General features: G+C 42.4%; 1 protein-coding gene across 11 annotated transcripts in view; it reads left to right on the plus strand.

Annotated features, from left to right (window-relative positions):
* PPP2R2C (protein phosphatase 2 regulatory subunit Bgamma) overlaps positions 1-22355 on the plus strand; it is a 199009-nt gene extending 176654 nt beyond the window's left edge. For 10 of the 11 annotated variants that reach the window (XM_074587542.1, XM_074587537.1, XM_074587547.1 and 7 more), the window contains 3 exons: positions 3980-4149; positions 8743-8834; positions 19468-22355. In XM_074587542.1, coding sequence (XP_074443643.1) covers positions 3980-4149; positions 8743-8834; positions 19468-19759 — 554 coding nt within the window. In that variant the 3' untranslated portion in view covers positions 19760-22355. The remainder of the gene's footprint in view (positions 1-3979; positions 4150-8742; positions 8835-19467) is intronic. The other variant, XM_074587548.1, reaches the window with a different exon arrangement.
* The last annotated feature ends 1589 nt before the right edge of the window (positions 22356-23944 follow it).

Consider the following 23944-nt stretch of genomic DNA (forward strand, 5'->3'; position numbering starts at 1 on the left):
CTCTCCAGAGCGTTACAGTGGGATTTCAAAACATGCATTCACACCTTGTAGCCCTTGTAGTTTGTATGAGGTTTGTTGAGTGGAGGGAGACATTCCAGTCTACACATAATCAGACCTATTTGGCAATTAATGTAAAACTAAGAAACAAGATGTGTAAGAAAGGTTACATTCACATGCGTAGCCCTCGTTTTTGTCAGCCACTAGTTCTTGTTTAGAAATGAACTTGAAGATAAGTTTAGTTAGGTTTTTTTCTTTATTGGATGTATCTTGGCCAAAATGTATAGCTTTCAAATTTGTGGAATTGGGCCCATATTAAAATAAAAGTGAAGTTGCAGTGGCAGCACCTCCAACACCCAGAGTGCAACTCACTGGCTTGATGAGAGCTGCAGGGGTGTTTGTGGGAAGTGCCCAAGCACCACACTCTTCTTAGCTACTGCCCAAGGCCTCTGCTTTCTTTTGGCCAGTGGCTGGAAGGGAAGCTTAGTGAGATGACCTTCCCACCCACTCTAGCTGTTCCTGACTGCTACTTTTTTTTTTTCTTCCACTTCAGGCATCTCTATATATTTCTGTGTGTTAAATGCACACCTTAGAGATACCTTTTCTGTGCACTGATTCTAAGGAGAGTCTCCATGTCTATCCTAGATAAGAGAAATTCAAGAAACACTAATTTTTTTTTTAGGAGAGATGAGAGTTTGTTTTTCAGCAGATGGCAGTTCCTTTTGAGAAAGAAGCAGCATATTTTTATGCTGCAGATTTTCTTCAGGATTCAGGAAAACAGTGCTCTGGCAAGTATCCCTCACCCAACCCATCCTTCTCACCGAGGTCTGGGCTTCTTCTGTGAAAAGCTACCCTGGTTTTTAATTTGTGAGCAGGAAGCTGTGCAGAAAGGGACTGGGCATTTTTATTTCCCTAAGCCAACTTCCCAGCTTACCCATGTATCGGCCAGTGGAGTAAGGGGCAGGAAAGGCGTCTTCCTTAGAGGCTTCTTTGCAACACTGGCTCTATTTAGAGATATGCTCAGTTTCCCTCTGTAATCCCATGATATTTCTCCATTCCACAGTCCTGTCATCAAGGTCATATTCAGTCTGAGCAGTGTCATGTGAAAGCTCAGCCCACCACACCATTGGTGGTTGCTATATTCATTAGTTTGCAACTAGACAGGTAGCTTTGTGTCTTTCATATAATTCGCACTGTGAAGGTTAATAATAATAATATTAATGGAAGTTAAATACCCTTTTTCATGGCAAAAGTTAGTTATTAAGAAGTTAATAAAGAAATTAATCGAGGAGTATAATAGAATTTGTAACTGAATGTCAGTAAAGTTCTGATTCCAAATCCTGGTCTAACAAGATTTATTTAGATATAGAAAATTAAGCTAGATTTGAAGTCTCATGTTTTGGGTGCTGATTGTCCCCTGGCATAAGAGCGACCTCCAAAAGATAAGTCTAAACTGGACTGAACATAAAATGTGTTTCCTGTGCAGGCTGGCAAACCTGATTTTGCAAACGGTGGGCTGGCACCATGTTTGCTCCTAATCAGCTTGAAGAGGCCGGGGTCAAATTTGAATTGCTTGCCTGAACTGAAGTCCAGGGCACATGGCTGTCACTGCCGTCCTGTCTCCAATTACTCAACTTGTATTAGCCGAACAGAGTGAAGACTGCTTTTTTTGCAGTGTGTGCATAACCTTCTGTTGCTGCTAAACCAGAAATAGCTAAGACCCAAGGACACCGTATCTCACCTTCATCTCCTGAGGCCAGTGCCTTGTTCTGGTTGCTCAGGCGTATGCTGCTCTAGTAGCTAAGCTTTAACACGGGGAGCTGCTGCTTAATTTTCTGTAACAATTTTCCTGGCTTGGTTATGCTGACTGTAGGAACTATCTATCTGCTAAGAATTGCTGCTACTAAAATTTCACCACTATCTTTCTTTCTGTAGTGATATGAGGCTTTCATGCCTGCATTAGTTTCTGCAGCTAATTAAGTCTTTCTAATACTTGCTGTGGTAAGGATAGAAAAGCAATAAACAGTGGAGATAAGGGATGAAATGGTTTAATCTCATTAATTAATAAAATACAGAGTATCCAGGTACAAATATTACTGCTCTTCTAATCATTGAGAATTGGATGAGACGCATAGAGCCCAGAAAATAAATCTCAGCTATAAATGAAGGTATAGTTCAGTTAGTGTGGGTTGTGGTTTTTTTTTTTTCTTTCCTGGTTTTAATAGCAACTTCTTCACATCATAATTAGGAGGATGAAATTCCTGCCAGCCAAGTACATAGTTTGGACAGATTAAAGGGAAGAGGTATGAGAAATGATAATTGCTTTGTGCTCGTCAAACTTCTATTGAAAATCTGACAGGATAATTACAAAATACCTGCGTCGCAGAATGTCTAGGCAAATTTTTAGAAAGCTATTTAAAGTTGTTCGTTTACAGTCTGTCTGAAAAGAAAAGTTTTTTTCCCCATTTTTGAAGTAGTTCATTACCATTTAGATGTGTGGTACATGTTCAAATATAGACCTTATTCTCATGTGCACGCCTGGCTGCATTCCACTGCCCACCCCCAAAGAAAATTGCCAATAATTTTTTGCATTACCCCGCATACTTCGCCCCCATACTCACCCTTAACTTTCAGCAGAACATTATTTCACCTGATGGAAAGTGTAACGTTGTTGCTTTCAACAGTCTGAATCATAGTCATAGATAAATTAATTGAGAGAGAAATGTTACAGTGGACTACACAAAAAACTCTGTTTTGACTGACAGTAAAAAGTTGTTCAACTTTCAGTGCGCTTTCAAGTCTCATCACGTGGCTTTTCTTCACCCGCTTTTGAAACTTGAAAATGCCACTCACCAAATTGCCAGTTTTCAAAGAATTTTCTAGACGTAGCTGCCAAAAGCCTACTGATTTTGCGGGGAACTGAAAGACCCCGGAAGCCTGACTTTCTACAAAAATTCTTCGTATGAGGTTGTTTGGATCACGGGGCCACAGATACCTGCAGAAAGGCAACAGAGTTGCTCTAGGCATGTGGTAGGCAGGACTAGAGTTAGTGCAGGCCTTCTGGAGTAGGATGAAGAGACCTTGGTGATTAGTGGACTTGTAACAGATGAAGTAGAGCCCACTAATGCCAGTTCTTTCAAGTTCCTGCAATTAAATGTGAGTTATCCAGCATCGTTATTATGTACAGTTGAATGGGGATGACCAATCTCCTTGCTACAGGAGCTGGATTTCCCTGTATGGAGGTACTGTAAGCAATATTTGATGATTCCCTGCCTCGTTGGATCGTGCAGCACACAGAGCAGCTGAGCAGCACATACCACAGGTTTAGTGCTTTCCAGAGCTGTCAGCAATTGCACTTGAACAAAGGAGTTCATGTATCCACATGGTAAATCACTGTCTATTTTCTGCTCACCTCTCAGGAAGAGGTAACTGCAATTTGTAATTGCTTTTCAAAATTCCCATGTTTAATCTCAGATGCCTTCAAGACATGACCAGTGAGTAGCCTGCAGAGTGGCCAGCTGGTTCTGGCAACCAGGGCAGGGTTTGAGTAACCACCCTTCCCAAGGATGCCAAGACCATTGCAAGACCACGTGTACACCTTTTATTTGACAGGGACACATGAATTTTGGTTATGTGTCAGGAAACAGGATATGGGAACCCCAGAAAGGATGAATGTAGGTGAACTGCCTTGCTATAGGTAGCTGTAGTGAACTAACTAGTGTATTTATGTAATTTTCCAAAGTGATGCTTTGGGCCCGTAGCTATATGGTTAATTATTGTAATATTTAAAGTTTACAGTTTGTATTTTTATATAAAGATAAAAGAATAAATTAAGAATCAAGTGCTGGGCATATCATGTTCATTGGTACATTGAACTACATCGTTGCACAAGAAATGCACAGTAAAGATTGTACAACAGAGCGTTTTTGTATAGAATTCTAATTTCTCTTGCTTCTTTTTTTTTTTTTTTTTTGTTGAACAGTTTATGAAGAACCAGAAGACCCCAGTAACAGATCATTTTTTTCAGAAATTATCTCTTCAGTGTCAGATGTCAAATTCAGTCACAGTGGTAGATACATGCTAACAAGAGATTACCTCACTGTCAAGGTTTGGGATCTGAACATGGAAACAAAGCCTGTAGAAACGTACCAGGTAGGTATCTCCTATGTCTTGAAATGCAGCAATATAAAAGCGTCTCATTATTCAAACAGTGAATGTTTTCCTAAACTTCTCATTGCTTGGTCTGAGAAGCAGCTAGCTAAGAGAGCTGCTAATCAAGGTGGTTAAAATCCTCACAGTGGCATCCTTGTAGTTGGAAAACAGCAATTTCAGCATCAGTAAGGAAGTATGAGACCTGGGTGGTCAGGGTAACACTCGCTGGGGACTGGGCTCTTGAAAGAAACGATGCTTTTTACAAGAGAATGCATCTCTTCACTTGGGCATCTGTTTTCAAATGATGTATTCCAGTATTAAAATTTAAAAGAACCTGAGGAAAGGATTTTATGAATTGCTTAGTATTCTGCTCCCGCTGGGACTGCTGAGAGTTTACACCTTTGTAATTTCAAAACTCTTTTAAAAAACTTCATCTATGCGTTTCTCCCTTGTGCCTAGTTCTAGAAGCGATCAGTGTTAAACCCTAACGTCATCACTGACACAGCAGTTTGCGAATGCCAGACAGATGCATCTGGTTGCCTGAATTCGTTGTGATATTATCCAGACAAAATGCCAGTGGCTCCAGCCAGCGCTGAGTTTGTACGCTGACATCTGTTCTGTTTGGCAATAGAGGGCTGAGCTTACATTTTTTGACTCCGCCTTGAAGAAGGAAAATATGTCTGTGACACAGAAACTGCTTGTTATGAAAATGCAATGGGAAAAAGCTGTTAAGCTACCTACGGAAGAGTATGGAAAGTAGGAAAAATGTCATTCCTCTGGCTTGTACTGCTTATGTAGAGACAGTCCTGTGACACTGCTGGAACAATCCCTTGTTTTCTGTGTCTATATAATGGCAGGGTGGGTACAGGAGTTCACAGTAACTATCATTAAGATTGGTTTTCAAATAAGTTGTAATGAGAGTTTGGTAGTGTGACTTGACAAGATAACTAGAATTTGACATCAGTAACATTGGAGCTGTTTATTAGCTAGTGTTTAGTAGACAAAGTGGGCCCCAGTATTTTCCAATGCACTCACTGGATTTCAGTGGATACTCTTCGGTGTGTCTCTTGTTAGCATTGGAAAGTCTCAGCCTGTATAACTTTGAAACTACAAAATTGGTTTTGCTCTGAAAATGGCAGTACTTGTAATGCTAAGTAAGGTACAAATGTTGGTATGCTGTGAAAATGAAGTGGGAGGGCAAGGGTGAGACTGTGTTTTGTATAACAGAAACATATATGAGATTTTAGGAACTTAGGTAATATGTTATTTTATACTTATGCTAATGGAGTAGGCAACCTCATCTCTGGAGAGGAATAGCTGGTCAAGCCAACCTTTTTGTCTTGACTTTGACATCTGCTTTTATTTCCTCATGTAGGTATCTGTGAAACAAGCTGGCCTCATTTAAATCAGTCTGACACCCAACAGTGGGCCCAATTAAAAAGTTATATTTCTCCATGCTAAGATGTGGAAAATGAATATAATGTAAATTTTTCAGTACTGATTATTGCAGAAGCTTATTAAAGAAAATAAAAGATCCCCAACAACAAAACCCCTGCAAATATAACTGTTCTTGCTGCCTTACTTTAACCTATGGATTGCATTTCATTTTGAAATACTTATCCAGTGCCTTGTAAAAAGTATACAGATGCATTCCTGAGCATTACAGTGGACTAAAGGAAAATCTGGAACTCAGGGGTCTTAGGAAGCCAATAGCACGGGATTGCATAGAATTCACACTGTCCAACTGCTTTGGGCAACCTTTTGTGTTTTTCAACTGCAGAGGGTGGAGAATGGTGTTCTTAAGAATAATTGGTTTAAATTACTCTTTAAAATAAATTTTAGAGGTCTCACATACTTAAATCTCATATATAAACTTGGAAATCTCTCAAAATGTTTTTTGTGGTGGATCACCCAAAGGCAACAAATAAACATTTTCAGTTATGTATCCACATAATTATGATGACATGCATGTCATTAAAAGACTAAAAGATACTAAGTAAAAGACTGAATTTCTCGTTTCATCCCCTACATGGTAGTCACTTAGATATTGCCTAGCTGAGAGACTCATGAAGAGGGTCACAACAGGAGATTTCCCCACAGAGTTGTAAGAAAGAGCAAAGTCTATAATTATGCTGCTTCATTATCAGGTTACAATCTTAATATCACAAAAAACCCAAACATATTCCTCATGCAAGTTTTTTTCCTGATCAATGCTGTGGCTAAAAGAAGTCTATTGCATAGAGCAGGCTTGCTGAAACACTTTATCTGCTGATGGTGATTGAACATGCTTTTCTCCTGTGGAATGGCCAGTGCCTGAAAGTTGCAAAGCAGCCCTGCCTAACAGGATGCTCTTTTGATGCTGCCCGGGTGAATTACCCCAGCAGCAACCGGAGGTGAACACGTTCATAGCTGATAATAGCTTGATCCACTCTTGGCAGCGTCTGTTGCGTAGGGATTTGGACTCGTGTCACTTACCAGTGCAATTCCTCATTGTGACTATAGAGTCCCAGTGAAGTAGCTCCCCGCGTAGTCATGTCGCTGTGTTAGACTGGAGCACAGAATGACTAGATAGTTCCATGAAGGTCTGACCTAAAACAGTGCAATTAAGAAAAGAAGGATGCCTAGGGTAATTAGTTAGGACTCGATTTGGTTGGGATTCGAGTACTATTCATGTGTGGTAAGAACAATATGTAACAGACAAGGCAAATCTGATTTTACCCTCAATTGGTAGTGGCTGATGAACGTGCAAAGAAGGTAAAAGTTATTTCTTCCAGTTAGTTTTTCAGTCATTCTGAGGGTCTGAATGTAGTCAAAATGTGGTAGAGGGTCCACATGAAGAGCAAGCTAGTTGCTCGGGGCAGCAGTGCAAGTTTGCAGGCAGAGTCAGTTGAGAAAAAGGAGATGAGACCTTGAAGAGATCAGTAAGAAATCTGACAGAGCTGATATAGAAAGGCACGGCTCCAAGCTGTGGAGTTGGATGCACTTTGCAAAGGGTGCATACGTGACGGTGGCCATGACAGATGGCTGCTGGAAATGGTAGCAAGAGGAAGACCTAGAAATGACAGTTGATAAGGCAAACGCAATCTACTTCTGCCTTACCCAACCTTTCTATGTCTTCCAAGTGTTGGGAGCTCACAAAGGTGATAAAGGAAAGATCTCCAGTTCTGTAACAAAGTACACTGCTACCTTAAAAAGACTTTCAGTAAAGAGAAAATGAAAGGATTTGATTACAGAGGGTGCAAGAAACTGCATCAGTACTAAAAGTGTTCTGACCTATTACTCACCATGAGGGTAAAGGCATTTAATTGTGAAATGTTTTATCTGCATCTACCATTCACCTATTATTTGCTGTATAAGACATTATCTGTTGAAATACAGCTCAGTGTTCACTCATGTATTAATGAGAATTGGCCCATGACTAAAATTTATACTCTTGAGTAACCTCACATTACAAATATTCTTAGGATACCGTACAATTTGGCTATTGAAAATGGGTTAGTTTAAAGAAAATATAAGTGAAAGGTTACTGTACCTAGTCTAGACTTGATAGAAGTTATTTTATGAGAACAAATATTTATGCCCTCAGGCGAGAGGAGGTTGCTGAGCATCCCTGACCAGGAACAGTCTCCCTGGACTTAGAAGAACCAGTACCTCTGTATGCCAGAGTGAAATTACACCCCTCAGCTACTGGATTGGTGTGTGCCCTCTGAGAGGCCATCTACACATCTTTCTACAACAGCTAGAAGGAGACATCAGGAGTGAAAGTGCATTAATAAATTTGCCTAGGCAGGAGTTTTCTAGCTCATTTTTTCCTTGTGGAATGAAACCAGTCATCCAGAAGGAAAACTAATCAAACTCAGACAAGGATTGAAACATTTTGCATGAGATCTGTCTTTTTATAATAACCCTTGTTCAGCTGAGATGTATGTGGCCCAGAGGAGTGGTCTTCTGCTGGTTAGTCCCACTTTTCAAGTATGTAAGTGAGAATTTACAATGTTGTTTTTAATTCTCAGCCAAATAGGAGATATCCTTGAGCTAAATTAGTGTTGTAATTTGCAGCCTGTGCAACTTCAACCTTGTAGCGTATTTGGCTTCTGAAATACCTTACCCAAATATATGTAATCCCATATATTACAGATTCTTTTAATAGAGCCAAGTTCTTTCTGCCACAAGTGAGAGTCCACTTATCTTGGAATATGACATTTTTGTTACTATTTAAATTAGATTTCTTGCACATTAATTAGCACATCTAGGGTATCAGCTGGTGAAATGTCTTTGGGAATTAGGCTAGCCCTGAGAAAATCAGCCAAGCAGGAAACAAATATGTTGAAGAGGGGTGGTCTGCAGCCTGCTGAGGGAGGTATGCTTCATGCCTTCCTGCAACAATAATTCTGTGGGACCTGGTTAATTGGGCTGTGGAAAAGTACAGATAGCTTCTTGAGAGTTTAAACACAGTATCTATCTTCTGCAAAGCTACCAATCTGTGCAGCATATTTGGAAAGGGAACGTGGGAGGTAAGGTGGGGGGGCTGGTTGTGGATTTTTATATTTCGTTTTATTTCAATAACAACAACAGTTATTTTCTTTGAAACAGGTCCATGATTACCTTAGGAGCAAGTTGTGTTCCCTCTATGAAAATGACTGCATCTTTGACAAGTTTGAATGTGCATGGAATGGATCAGACAGGTAATCCATCCTTGTGTCCATCACTGTCTTCATTTAGCAAAAGAGCTCCCGTATGATAGCGAGCAGTCAGAAAGTAAAGTGTTACACGTGGTTATTTTCCACATCAATTCACATCTTTGTGTATCAGTGTTCAGGTTGATAAAAGGTGTTTGGATAGTGGTGCAGTTGTGTCTCTGACTTCATTAGACACAACGTATAACTGGATAACCTTGGCTCATGCCTTAGAGGGGAAGAAACCTTCCAATTTTGTCTGTTTTCACCAAAATCCTAAGTAGGCTGCAAAAGTTAAAAAGAATGCTGCCAACTTGCACAGCCCCACCAGCACACTAAGGAAGCTTGTGTGATCCTGTATTTACACGTGAGCTGCCTCAGAAATCCAGTTCATTTACTGGAAACAGGGAGCGAGGAAAGGCAGTCACAGGCACCCACTGATTCTCCCCAAGCCGCTGCCACCTTCCCACTGACATAAATGCCAGTTTCTTCTGACACCTACCCCACATTGGAGCAGCTGCTTTCCCTGTGCACTGAAGGAGAGGTCCGGGTTTTTATCTGGGACATAATATCTTGTCAAATATTTTCATAAGAAATATTGGCACAAGAAGCCAGAGAGCGCGAGCAAGGATGAAATGTGCTAATGCCATAATGTTAGCAAATGGTGACAGTACTTTGGGGAGTAGGAATATTGTACAGGAAGAACTGATCAGTCGAGAAGACTGGCATAATAAAAGTGGATGAAGTCCAAGAGTATAATGCAAGGTGAGGATTTTAGTTAAAAGAAAATACAAACCTTCACCTTATCAGTTGGAAACAACTCACAGGGGCGTTCATACGCTAGGTGACTGTGGAAGGGATTAGCAGTCTACAAAACGCATGTGAAAGAGAGCACAGGAGCCAATTTTCAACGGCACACAGTGACTTCTGGCTGAGCAGAGCGAGGAGCCAAAAGGCAAAAGTTTGGCACTCGCTGAGAGCCTGGAACGGTGCCTTCAGCTCACTTAGCCTCTCATTTGGGAAAAAGGGTCCATCTCATTGTATTTGAAGCAGACCTGCCCCCCTGGACTGGGCAGGGACTATGAAACAGAGTGTGGGACAGCTGTGAAAAAAGCAAATGTGATCCTTGAATGGGCAAGACTGGGATATCCAGCGGAGAAAGGAGTAGTGGTGACATTATGCTAGGGTCTAATTCAAAGACCTTTGCACTGCAGTTACACGTTTCTTGTCCCTCGTCTCCAAGGTGGATGAACTAATCAGGCAAATGGACAGCTGCTCTAAAGAGAGGAGAGGGCAGGAGTTTGGTTTTGATCAGCTTAGCAGAAGAGAAGCCAAGATTATACTTGCTTTTATTAAGTATATCAAGGAGGTATACATAGGGAGGAAGGGAATATTAAAGATAAATGTGAATGATAATGACACAACAGCAAATAGGTATTGAGTGACAACAGGTAATTATAGCCTGGGAATACCTGTTCAGACAGTGATAGTGTGGAGCAGTCTTCCCATCCTAAGTAGTGGAGATATAAGAAGCCCAACTGTTTTGGTGATGGCGCTCGGGAAATTCATGAAAGCAGTTGTATGAGACATTGGTTAAAACAACAAGTGTCTGATCCTGGAAGTGCAGAACAACATCTCTTCTAGTCCTGTGTTCCACAAACGCGGATAAAGGGTAATGCTGTACCCTGTGCAAGGGGCATCTTCTCTTTGGACTTCTTCCCTTTTCTCAGTTCCTGTCCTACCCAATGGAGAGATTCTGTCTTTACTAAGAAATAAAACTTTCACCTTCTATCATTTATTATGCAAATGAAACTACATACTTCCGTTATCTCTGTTGTCTGCATGCCAGGGTAATGTGTTTTCTGACAAGGGTTAACTCAGCATTGAGTATCCCCTGTGATACAAAGTGCTGTCCATTTAAAATGAGATAGGTGGACCACACTGGGCAAAATACTTCCCAGATTGCTGTGTCTGCAACCTGGGGACCAGCTGTTGTGGAAATGGCTTTGATATGGTCAGAAAGTGGGAATGAACCACTGAAGTTTTAGGGGAAGATGTGGGTTTTGGGGCTTTTCTCTGAGCCTCCCAAACCCATGCACAAATGGATGTTTTAGCAGAGGGTTGTCTCAGTAGCCGGTTACTGCTTGAGTTTGGTCCTGCGAGCAATACCAAAATTAAAGCATTTATTGGAAATAGGGACAGTGCTGACCCACGCCTAAATATGGCACAGAAGAACAGCGCAGTCAAATCATTTAGATACCATGAAACTTTGACAAAGATTCAAGGCTTTTCAGGTCCTTTCAAACCATTTTGGTTATCCTTGATGGGAATTCCCAGTGCATTGTACAGGACGGACAGCCACTTGTTCCCAGGCCCAGAGTCTTTCTCCTGCAGTCAAATGAAGCGCTGCTGTCCTCATCAGTGTGCGGTAAGACCACTCGCTGGATAGTTGCCTGGTACTAATAGAAATATTATTCAATATCAGGATTTAAAGTGAGCATAATATTTTCATTCCTACTTGACTGATCAGAAAGATCAATGCAGTGAGTAATTATGAAGTGGGAACATTAGATTGTGAGGGCTTCATTTATTGTACTGCCCAGACACCGAGGCGTTGTTAGTCGTGCACAATTACCAAATCTGTCACTAAACACAATACACTGCTCTTGATTGTAAGAAACTGTTGAGTAGAGTAGCTGGCAACATTTGACAAAAGATAAGGGTTCTCTTCAGTTGGAGTTGTTTCTTTTTAAAAGTCAAACGTATCAGCACCAATGTTCATCTTTTGATGAGCATTCGCTCTTCGGAGCTTCTTGCCTCTGTGTATGAGAAGTATTGTATTGTTTTGCTACACGCCACAAGGATTATACCTTTTTGGTAGATCATAATTTAAATTATATTTGGTTTAAATTATATTTGGTAACTCTTAAAGAACAGTTCATTTGAATAGTAAAGTCACTTAATTTGATCTTTTTGGTATGTATTTTTTTAAAAAGGACTACTGCTACAAGCAAGCAATGCCTATTAATGGTACTCTTAAGAGTTGCTGCAGTACAGTACTTATATTATTGAAATGTATACATCACAGTAATAATTGCAGTTCTAAACATGTTATTTTTATCTTTTGCAGACTTTAACACTACAGTGACAATTTAGGGTGACAGGATTGTTCAGTTAAAAATGAAAGCATGTTTATTGTTTAGGTGACAATAGTTTTTATTAATTTTTGTCATTGCTAAGGAGTTAATCTAGGCTATGATAGAACCTGATGGTGAGGCTGTTTACAAAAAAAATCAATGTACGTGAGCTCTGATTAGAACGTGATTGATGCTCAGTTACTCCGATGAACAGGAACTAATACGATCAGACAGAGCCGATCTCATTTGCTGAAGGGCACATTAATCACTATGTACTTTGGCAACAACAGTGGTCAGGGGAGGGAGTCAAGCAGGGGTCTTACGCTAATTCAACCAGATGAGCACATATTATCTGTAGTTGAGTATATTACACTAAAATCATGCTACCTTTATTGTATGGACATCATTACATGACTATGTAGAACGTTTGAGATCTATTTATACAGCAATTTAATCTAGTTATTCCATTCATTTCCAAAGTCAAGTCTTTTAGTAATGACCTGCAAGACACTGTTTTCTTCCCACTGTCAACCAAACTCATCTTTTTTATTTCAGTTTTACCTCAAAAATTAACAATTTTGCAGCTGTTTGTGCGTTGAAGAAGCCAGTAAAAGAAAAAAAAAAACAAACCCAACGTAGTAATTCTACATGGTAGTAAGTGAATACCTTAATTACTGGGTTTTTTTTTAAGATTTCAAATGAATGGGTGTATGGGAACCCTTCCAGGGAGACTTCTGAATACCATCATGATAAGTGATATGCTGTAAGCAGATGAGTGAAGTCACATACAACTGTTCAGTCAGTCCGTTCCTACTGAACTGTCATTCATTCCACTGAATATCCGTCAGCCTTCACTCTAATCAGGTGGAGTTGGCAGGTCCCAGTGGTTAACAGTCTATTCCTGCCTGGCAGCAGCTCCATGCTGGAGAGCTAGAAGACATCATTTTGTTCTCAAGGCTTGGCACATCAAATATTAGCTTGGAAGGACTTGGGGATCCCCTGTTCTTATAACCAGTCTTATCCCAGCCAGCTGTACCGGAGTGCCACAACCCTGAATCTGGTGTCCTGAGCTTTTCCATCAGTGTACTGCTCAGGAGGTTTCAAGAAGTTCCTTCTTTGTGATGAGGAGTCAGTTGCTTCACACAGCGCAGCGTAAAGGAAAGTTCCCCAATATGCCAGCAGGCCCCCACTGCTTGCAATAGTGCTTCCTCATTTCCCTTTGTTGTAGTAAATCCCATTTTTCATTCCTATGTTTTTGAAGTGTTTTCCTGGAACCAATCCTTTCTTCTCATGAGGTTAGCTTCTCACAAAACCAGATCTGGTGGGCCTTGCTTCTCAGTCCCAGGAGGCTGCAGATGCACTGTTCTGTGCTGGTGCACATGCTAGCGAAACCTTGCAAATGTAGGGGCTCAAAATATAACTGGGGAGAGAGTTTCAGGTCAAAGAAAAGGTCCCTTTTTATACTGGGTGGCTTGAGAGACTCCTTTGCAGAGATTTGCAAGTCTGGAGGCGGGCTCTGCTGGAAGCTGCTCTCTGAGTCTCCTTCCCTCACACCTGCTTGGATTCGATGTCCTGCCTCTCTTGCCTCAGAGCATGATGTTCTGCTGCCACATTTATCGTGAGGGGCTGGTTAGCTGTTTTAGTTTTTCTGTCATCCTTAAGCCTCGTGTGTGCTGGTCCTTGAAGCCCTGCCCAGCCTTAGTGCTGTCACGCCACCCCATGGCTTCCACGGTCTCTTGAGAACAGTGAAGGAGGGGACATGAGCTGAATTTCTCCGGACAATAGGAACCTGTGGGTCAATAAAAATTTCGATGCATCTAGAAAGACTAATCTGGGCCAGAGTTAGCTCAAAAATTATTATAAAAGAGTCTTTAAACAACAACAAGAACAACAAAACCAAAACAAAACCATGTGAAGCGAGTATGGTTTGGTTTTAAAGCAAGCCTTTATTCCTGAATTATTCCAGCTGATGTCCCCAGAGCTTCAGGGTAAACCTTGGCATCCAGGAAGGCAGCTGAATGGAGCAATATTGATAAAACTGTTGCGTGCAAGGATGGCTGCAACATGGATGACATTTAAGAGCTTGGCTTGCAATAAAGAAATCTGAATGAAGTATGGGAATAACAGATATGAGAAAGACAGGGATATGACAGTTCTTAGGGACTGGCATGTTTGATGGAATCTCAATGCCTAAAAAGTATTGTGGAAGATCTCATTGCAGTTTAGTACAACTGATGAAATCCTATTCAGATACCCCTGAGGCTGGTGAAGTAGGGAATTTGTTGACCTTCCAAAAGATGCAGAACTTTTTAGAGGGGAAAGCCATGTACTGAAGCATTTCATTTAACAAAGGGTCATTACCAAAACCAAAATATTGAAAGCCAGATGTTTTAAAGTATTAGGATGCTTAAAGATGCTGAAGCCATCAATAGCTGATAGGGTGCTTCTGTAGACCGTAAAACTCTGTCACTAAATTAAACATCAGTGGTACAACTGCTGGTGTCATGCAAAATAAAAAGGTTTTGAAAATTGTCCATAGGTAAACATTTGCTGGTTTAGTTTTGAAGTTTTTAGTTTAGTTTGCTGGCGTATTCTTCTTACAATGCAAGCAGGAAGAACTTTTCTTCTCAAATCCTTTGCTCCAGACAATTTTACAGAGTGGAAATCGACTTTTTTTAAAAAGTACCTTACCTGAACTATTGCTGGCTACCAGATCAGCTTTGCACTGGGTGAAGAAACCTGAATCACGTGTGTACTGTACAGAGGGAGCAGTTAATGTTCTGCTAATTTTGAAACAACCTGTCCTGCCCAAATGGGCTTTAGTTCCTGGGAGTTTGCTGGAAGGTCATCAATGTCTGGGTTGTGATTGCCCAGCTGAAAAGCAGATGGCGCACACGGTTGCATGCAAACTGCTTTTTTGCAGCCCTTGGCAAGAATAAAACTTCCTGGAAAATAGACAACCCGCAGTGCTTTTCCTTCCCTGCATCCCCTGGTAAGCTGGTGTATGACCAGCCCAGCCCTGCAGAGCCCCCAGCATCCTGACATCTCTGGTGCCACAACCTCCACTACCAAATTCCTGCCAGATTCAAGAGCACAGGAACCAGTCATTTGAATGTGATGAGAGAGGAGACCCACCCACCAGCTCATTTCTCCGGCCTTCAGCCCACAGGAGAAGGCAAGGGTGGAAGCCCAAACCCCTTGAGAGCTGAGTGAGTTGTCTGTGAGAGTAAGCAAGACTGGAGGTCGTGGGAGATCACAAAGAAAGGGTGAGCGGTGAGACCTCCAAAGGTAAAATGAAGAGGTGGAAGGGGGAAAAAGGGAACAGAGAAAGGGAGATGACAAAGTGAAGCAAAAGAGACAGGACAGAGCAGAGAATGGAGGATGAAGCTAGGGAGGATACTTCACTGGCAGGAGAGAGAGAAGCAGATAACGTGTTTTATAAAATTGTAGAGCAGCATAGAGGGAAATGGAAAAAGAGGAAGGGAGAAGGAAGAGAGGGGGAAAGGAAAACCTGCCTGGACATTGTGGTAGAGACCAGAGTCAGAACTGGAGGGGAAGAAAGAGGAAAAAAAAGAACAGAATGGCAACTAGGGAGGGAGTAAGATGAAAAGTCAATGAATAAAAGTAGGATTGGTCTGTACTAGGGTTTTCTCCTTCCCCTTTTACCTTTTGTAAGAATATATTTGTCCTGCTTGTAAAGAAAAAAAAGAAAAGTGGGGTAAGACTTTGGGCCGTAGTGACCCTGCATGAGGACCAAAGTTTGTCACTGAGATGCCTCAGAATGCATCATTAATAAGCAAGAATGCCCCGGTGTCGGTGCAGCCTGGACGCGTTAGTAGGGCTTTGTGTTGCCACTCAAAACACTCATCCCTGAAGACTTGCCAGAAACCCTCTGACCTTGCTTGGAGCAGCTCTAAAAGAGGGAGTGCAAAGTACTCCGTGCGCTCTGCACCACGCGGAGAGGAAAACATGTTCCCCTCGTGGGGCAGCACAGGGCGGGTAGCATGGAGCTGCGCGAATGCTCTTGGGGACCTGCAGATACGGGGTGATGCCTCTTCTTCCAGAGCACCGGCGAGGCTGCCAGTGCGTGAAACGTAGGCAACAGTAGCTGTGTTGCTGCCGTTAGGGGTTTTTCCTCCTTTTTTTCTTTTTTTTTTCCTTTTTAAAAAATTTTCTTTTTGCAATCATGCAGCCAGTAGCTGTGGCGGTCTGAGCTGGGTGCGGTCTATCAGCAGCTTCGCTATCAGTATGCTGCTCCTCGGGGCGCGCTGGAGTGTGTTCTGTGTCCTCAGTGCCCCTGCATGGCTGAGATGGGGGTACCTCTGACCACGTGGAGCACAACTTGGAAACCTGCTTGCTAAATAAAATTAAAGGTGGTTAGGCAGAGCTTTTCCAGGCTGCTCCCTTACACGCCCCTGAATTAGTGTAGGGTGTTTCTGGTGAGGGGCTGTGTTTGGTTTCTTGAACCATCCTCGCTTGCAAAGGTTTTGTGCAATCACTCGTCGTTAACACTGCTGTGCAGAGCAGAGTCTGGAAATACAGAACAGGCTCTTCCTATACTCAGCTACAATTTTTATTCTAATATATATATTAAAAATTCTCCTTATGGCATACATCCCATTATTGTACATTACATTTTCCTGAGTGGGAATAAATTGCAGGCTTACATCTAGTTCTCGCTCTCTTTTATTGTTATTTTAAGCAGCAGGTAAGGTTATAATCCATCTGTGTTTGTGACCTTGAACAAGAATGGGCACTTTCTCATTTACATAATGCTATTTTTTACTGAGCCATTAAACTGCAGAAAAACAGGGCCAGCATGAAAAGTAGTCATCTACATATGTTAAAAAGAATAACTGCAGTAAATCCAACTGAGGAAAGCAGACTTTTAAAAATATGCGAGAGTTCAAGAAATTAAAAAGCAAAATGGACTGTAAAGGCAGTTTTCACTGCAAACAAAACCTCCTAAAAATAATATTCTAGACAAACACCTCTCGGTGCCTTTGGCGCACTGGTTCTCTGCCTGCATGAAAACTGCTCCCCTGACAGTTCCTGCCCTCAGCGGGAGGGATGCTCCTCATTCCCCTGGGAGCCACAGCTCTGCAGCCCGTGGCACGGGGTGCCTCAGCGTTAGAAACGTCTTTCAAAATTTTGCCTGGGGGAGGGGCGGGGAAAGCCCGCAGTACTGTGCCAGGCTGTTTGTGTCACAAATCGTGTTTGTTAGCACCGAGATATGAAATAACCTCAAGTTTTTCATGTTGTGAATAACCGTTACAGCAGGAGCCGTAATGACAAGACATGGTGATTTGGAAGGAGTGAAGCATTAGATTTACTGCTGTTGATTCGATTTCTGAAGCGGGCACTAAGCTTGATCAATAGGCTTTCTGCAGCTTCTGGGATATGTTTTATCAAGCTGTCACACCGACTCTTTTGTTTCTTTAGCTGGTGGGATTAACTTGTGCTGTACTAAGCAGGATTGTGCCAGGCCTTTGTGGGTGGGGGAAGTAAGGGAGCCCTCGCTGGGGCCATCCCAGGGGCAGGTGCTGCTTCTCGAGAGCATCAGGGCAGCTCCTGGCCAGGGCTGGCTGCGGCTACGGATGGACAAGTGCCTCTGTCACCCATCCCCAAACTCATCAGCCGTGCAGCCAGCGGTGCGCTGCCTGCAGACCTCAGGAAAGCAGCCTCTGGGCTGTAGGTGAGGCATCGCTGCGGGCAGCGCACGCTGTGCCTCCGTGCTACGCCTCTCCGATTCGCAGCAGTTTCCTTTAGCACTTCAGGAGCTGCAAAAAAAGCTCAGTGTGGAATCATCTGCCGTCAAACTGCAGTATGCCACCCGCAAACATGGGAGCGGGATGGAGCTGGCAGTTCTGCTGGTGATTCATAGTGTACAAATCCAGCTCACCCGCTCCGCTTACCCCACAGTGGCTCTGAAGGGAGCGGAGCTGCTGGCACTCGCGTGGTAGCTGTAGTGCAAAAGCAGTTAGCTGCACAGCTCCCATTTGTGCGTCTTTCAGTGTATTATTCATTTGTATTATGGTAGCTCCTAATGGCCCCAAATGAGATCAAGGCAACGCTGGCTGGAGGCTGTGCACATGGTGTAAGACAGCTCCCGAATCCAGGAGCGTCTTAATCTAATCAGCTAGTGAGCGTCTGTATGGCAGAGTACACTTTTATGCCTTTGACTTCTCCTACAGTTGCACGTGCCATGGTTTCGGGGCCAATATGCCGCTCGGTGCAGATTTCCCCCAAGTGGGAAGCAGCAGCAGAGCGCTAAAGCAACCGTCATTTGAGGTGGAGGTTAGTTTATTAAATGCGAAGCACGTGAAATGTGCTCTGTTGGGCTGTACTGGAAAGGCAAATAGCTCCTGATTGCCTGAGTCTTAGAAGGGTATGGCTTTTCCTGTGGAGACCTGACTGTTCAGGGTGGATTCCCCTTCCAGAATAGAAATTCAGAAAAAAACGCCCTATTTGGGGCTGAGACAGGAGAGTAGAGTGTGGCCCTGGTTTCACATATGGAAAAAGTTCACAGGGGATGAGCTTTCGAACAAGGCTCTGAAACCCGTGATTATGCTAATCCAATAACCTGAGGGCCATGGATGAAATCCTGAATTCATTAAAGTTAGTGACAAAATATCCTCCCCTAGGGACTGGGGGAATGAAGCAACTGGCAATCCATTATTTCAAACTACAAGCTGATTAATGGGGTAATTTTTATACAGATCAAGGGATGTTTTCTGTCCCTTTCTCCCAGACCCAGAAATATATCCTGACTTGAAGCTTCATTCAAACTCCGTACAAGAGATGACAGAGTCCTGTTTATCAATGTGTTTAATTCTAACAAGCGTTACAGATAGATAGATAAAAATTTTAATGGTGTTGAGACTTGCAAGGCCTATGGCTTCAGAAGGGAAATAAATTTACTTGTGCAAACTCTGCGATTTTTCAGAACCTTTCAAAACACCTTTCTTCAAAATACTAAAATACGTAATTATGTACTAAATCTTGCTATTGTATCACAAGGTTTGAAATACTTGGAAATTTTTTTTAAAGACTTTTTCTGGAATCATGGTAAAATCTCAGCTGTCGGAAAAGGTAAAGCTCTGGAGAAAGAAAAAAACCTGAAATGTATGACCCCTAAGAGCTCATAAAAAGCTGGAAGGTAATTAAAAATAAGTTATTAAAGCATATTACATTTGTTGTCTTGGGAATTCAGTCTCGTGATGGTCCTGACATTTGCGCATGCTTCAGGATGCCAGTTTGGGGGTACCTGTAATTTTCATTGAATGCTGCAATAGGGAAGGGGAACACATTGGTAGAAGCGAACCGTTCGCTTTGGGAGTACTGGGGAAATATCCTGGTTTGTACGCTTTCCCAGCTGAAACCAGAAGATGCCTCATCTTAAGGTTAAAGCTCAACTGGCCTGACCCAGACATCCCACAAGCTGCTGTTTAATGTTGTCTTTGTTTCCTCTCTCTCTCTCTCTCTCTCTCTCTTTCTCTCTACAGTGTGATAATGACAGGTGCATATAACAACTTTTTTCGAATGTTTGACCGAAATACGAAGCGGGATGTTACCTTGGAGGCATCCCGAGAGAGCAGTAAACCACGAGCTATTCTTAAGCCCCGGAGAGTCTGCGTCGGAGGCAAACGGAGGAAAGATGACATCAGTGTTGACAGTTTGGACTTTACAAAGAAGATCTTGCACACAGCGTGGCACCCAACTGAGAACATCATTGCTATAGCAGCGACAAACAATCTGTACATATTTCAGGATAAAGTGAACTCAGAAATGCACTAGATTTATCAATATCCCTCTATATTTGCAAACCAGCCTCTTGAGAGTTGTAGAAGGATGTGATCTTCACAAAAATTGTGGCTTCTGTGGTGGGATTTGTAGGTTGCATCCTTTCATCCCTCAGCCTGTATCATTATTGGTGGCAAGCCAACTCTTTTCCATCACTGCAACTGTATGAGTAAAAGGCACGACTGCAAATCCAGTTCTGTGGTCTGTATTGGTTCCTTTAAACCAACAGGGGTGTTTATCCATTTTGGGGGTGTTCCTGAGGAGGGCTGAGACTCCTCAACCCCCGTCAGTCCTTCCGAGCGTCTCAGTGGTTCGCAGGACCATGCTGTTCTGGTGCACTGCCTGCTTTTGCAGCCCACAGCATTTACCACATTGTTAGAGCTTTTTGCCTCAGTCTCTTGATTATTGGGGGGTTTTTTTAGTAACATTTTCCTGACTTTCAACTAAGCCAAGCCTGTTTGAGTGAATGAATAGCCACATCCCTTTGGAGCACGTGCCACGTTGGAGGGGGCCTCATGACAATTATAACTGGAAGCAGAATCCCTGCTGGTGAAAAGCTGACAACCCATCCCATTCCCTTCTTTACAACACCCTCGTATTTATTTATTTATTCACATTACTAACTTTGTGCTTCAACTTCTTGAGTGAATAAGTGACAGAACGGCACAGTTACTCAGCCAGCTTATTTTAAGAAGTTCGTAGATCTTAGAAGTTCGTAGAACTCTTTTTCTCTGTTTAAAACAGTAACTAGTATCTTCGTCACGTGGAGAACTATTGAAAAACCGTGGTGTTGGCACTCCCGAGGGACTGGCTGCTCAGACGTAGCCTGGCAGGTAACACACAAACCCGTCCTGCCGTTTGGGGGTTGGAGTTCTGGAAACCCTTGGCTAGAAGTACTGTCCTTGAAGGCAACCATCGCCTTCAGTGGGGACAAAGCCGCATCACTGCTAGACACTTCAGAAAGTCCCTCGCCTGTTGATGGCAGCATGGTTATTTTAATCCTGGCCTTTGGGGAACGCGGGCAATGCCGTGGTATCTGTACCTGTAAAAAAGAATGGTACTGTGAGACGCGGCGCTGCTCAGTGAATTCTAACGCTTTTAAATGAGTCCACTGCTGGGCGACAAAATTATTCCTGGAGAAACACAAAAAATCAAAACCTCCATACCACACAATGTTAGATCTATCTCTGTTTTAAAATGAATAATGATGTAAATGGAAAAGGAAGGTACACGCAATGGGTGTAGGGTGTGCAGGGATTGTCTGGGAAGGGTGCAGTGGGCAGGGAGTCCTCTTAATCCAGGAAAAGAAAGCTCTGCTGCATCCCTAACAGCTCAGGCAGAAAAAAATTAATATCCCAAAGGATTTCTCCTCAAACCATGAATAAAAGAGCACAACTCAGATGACGTGGTAATCTGCCCATGTTAAAACTCCTCAGCAAAAAAAGTCTTTAAGCCATGACGCGCTGATTTCTTGGTAAGTGGAGAACGGACAGCTGAAGGGATCTGCATGCTTTTATATTTTGGTTTGAGGGAAAGAGTGGGTAAAAATCTGCTTACAAGAACTAAAGAAAAACAAAGCCCACAGCTTTTATATGACCTCTTAACACAACACATGAAACATGTATGTTTGAAGTTTTCTAGACCAACGCTGTATATTTTGTGTGTAGAAGCACAGCCGCATGTGCATCAGTTTCCAGCCACGCTAAACACATACGGTATGAAATGTGTAGGTTCATTTTAAAGGGAATGAGGAATGTTTGTTTATAAAATACTGTATGCTGAAGCAGGCATGGACAGTATATGTACATATTTATTCTAATGAAATTTAACAAAATCGCTTTTCCTTTTTTTTTTTCTTCCTTGTAAAAAGGTTTAAGAATGTGGTAAATTGTATAGAAAACTTGTTAATGCCAAACTACTGCTTCAAGGGTGTCATACAATTTCTTTGACTTTTGGCCTCCTCCATTAACCTTTGCAGCTAAAAAAAAAATAAAACGCTATCAGCTCATATTGGCATTTACAGCTAGTACTGTAAAACATATATTTAGCTTTTAACATTCTCAAGTAAGATTCTATAGTAACTTATTATAAAGCAGATCTTAATACGACAATTTTTTGTTTTTAATTTGAAGTACCTTACTCTGTTACAGCTTTGGGTACCAAAAAGAACATGTTGAAATTAAAGAAAGAAATATATCTTCGGAGCTTTATAAAACTAATGAAATACCCAACCAAAATACCGTGAAGTGATTATAGAGGAAATAAACAGAAACCTTTCAAAGACCAGTATTCCATTCCTGTCTGTGACGTCACTACTACAGATCGGTTTCCTGGTTTCTTGAATGTATGGAAAGTTAACATCGTCATTGTGAACGTTTCCAACTTTCTTTCTCTTTTTAGTTTGAGCTTTCAGTGGTGTAGAGTAAGTGATGGTAAAGTTGGTAAATCTGATGATTGTTTTGAAAGCTGTTGTTCATGGCTGCATTCTTTGTGTTGCACAAATTAGCTAACTGTTGTTGAATAAAAATATAAATATGTTAATACCAGCTTTTTCAATAAAACTACAACCAAAAAGGCATAAATAGATGACTTCAAGGCACAGCTTATTTTGAAGCTAGACATGAAAGAGTTGTTTAGCTCCTTTTACAAAGGAGGAAGAGTCACAGGGATCGGGACTCACAGGAGAAGAACCTGAAGTGTTGTGGCAGCTGGAGAAGTAACAACAGTGCCGTGGATGGGCCTGCCTTGGGGGTTTAGGGTGATGAAGAGTGTGCAGTCACAGCGGAGCCGGAGATGATTGATACACTTTTGGTTCACACCTTAGACCAGCTTTTTCCTCTATTCATAGACTTTAGAGGATTTGAGTCTCAGTCTCCTACAGATGGAATAAGAGACAGGCGCAACGTGAAGGGACACAGTCACAGGGTAAAAAAATGGCATGAGTGTCATCACTGGCTGGCTTGGAGACCTTCCAGCGCAGCGGACCATGAGGGCGCGTGTGGGATGTGTCCAGGCCTGGTCTCCCAAATGAGACAAACATTGGCCCAGGTGACAAACCAGAGGGCTACCAGCAGAGCAGAGTCCCTCTTCCCCTCCCACTGCTCTCTTTCTACCTCTGCTCCAGGGGAAAATTAAAAAAAATAAGAAAGAAGAAGGAGGAAAAAGAAAAGCTGGCTTGGCATACACACGTAAGGCTGGGCAAGCGTTCTCTCCCCAGTCCAAACTGATCCCTGATGTGGTGCTTGCCCCAGATCTTGGTCTCTCCTCAGCCTGAGGCAGCTGCCCCTGCCTGCATGTTCTGCACAGAGCCCCGCGGTGTGAGAACCCGCCTGGGCATCAGCACACACGGGTTTGACACTGACAGGCTAAGTCCTTTTTCTGGATGCAGACCAGAATAAATTTGCCTCAGCTGTTGGATTAGCAGTGTGTCGCTTTGCACAGCTCTCCCAGAGCTTACATGCTCTTTTTTCTTTCTCCACTTTCTTTTTTTTTTTTTTTCTGGGGAAGACACAGTCAATCCCACTCATTTAGATGGACAAATATGACTAGGCACCAGAGAGGGAAATCTCAGCTGAAAATCAACACATCAAGCAATACACTATTTACCTTTCCAGTTTCCCTTTTCATCCCCAAATACCCGGTAGGAGCAGGAGCCAGATGGCTAACTCGCACACTTTTCAAATTTTCACACGCATACTTAGGAGCTGCATACAGCGATTTAACCCTTTATGGGTTGGAAGGGGGATATTGGCATGAGCCACCTGCTTCTCCCGTTTGCGGCCAGCACATTGTCTGGCTTTCAGGCAGAGTTAAGTCCTTTGGAGCCTTCCAACATTGTGGTTATTAATCCCTGATGAGAGGGCAAGTATAAGGATTGTTCGCTTTCTATGTCCAATTTTCAGTAACATTATTATCACCAATTTGCCCCTACTCCCAATAATAATCCTTTTCCATTTGCAGTCTTCTCAACAAATTGCATTAAGGCTAAAATTAGAGCATGAATTCACTTACCTTGCTCATGTGGTAGAACCTCAGAAGGCAACAGGATTACTGGAGTGGGTGAGAGTCAAAAACTTGGGCCTAATTTTATAAGCTGCTTGTGACAGGGTATGTTTCCTTGGTTTTGTGAAGCCATGAAATGGTCCGGATATTGTGTGCAGGACAGTTTGCCACACACAC

This window comes from Larus michahellis, chromosome 5 (assembly GCF_964199755.1).
Source record: "Larus michahellis chromosome 5, bLarMic1.1, whole genome shotgun sequence".
Lineage (NCBI taxonomy): Eukaryota > Metazoa > Chordata > Aves > Charadriiformes > Laridae > Larus > Larus michahellis.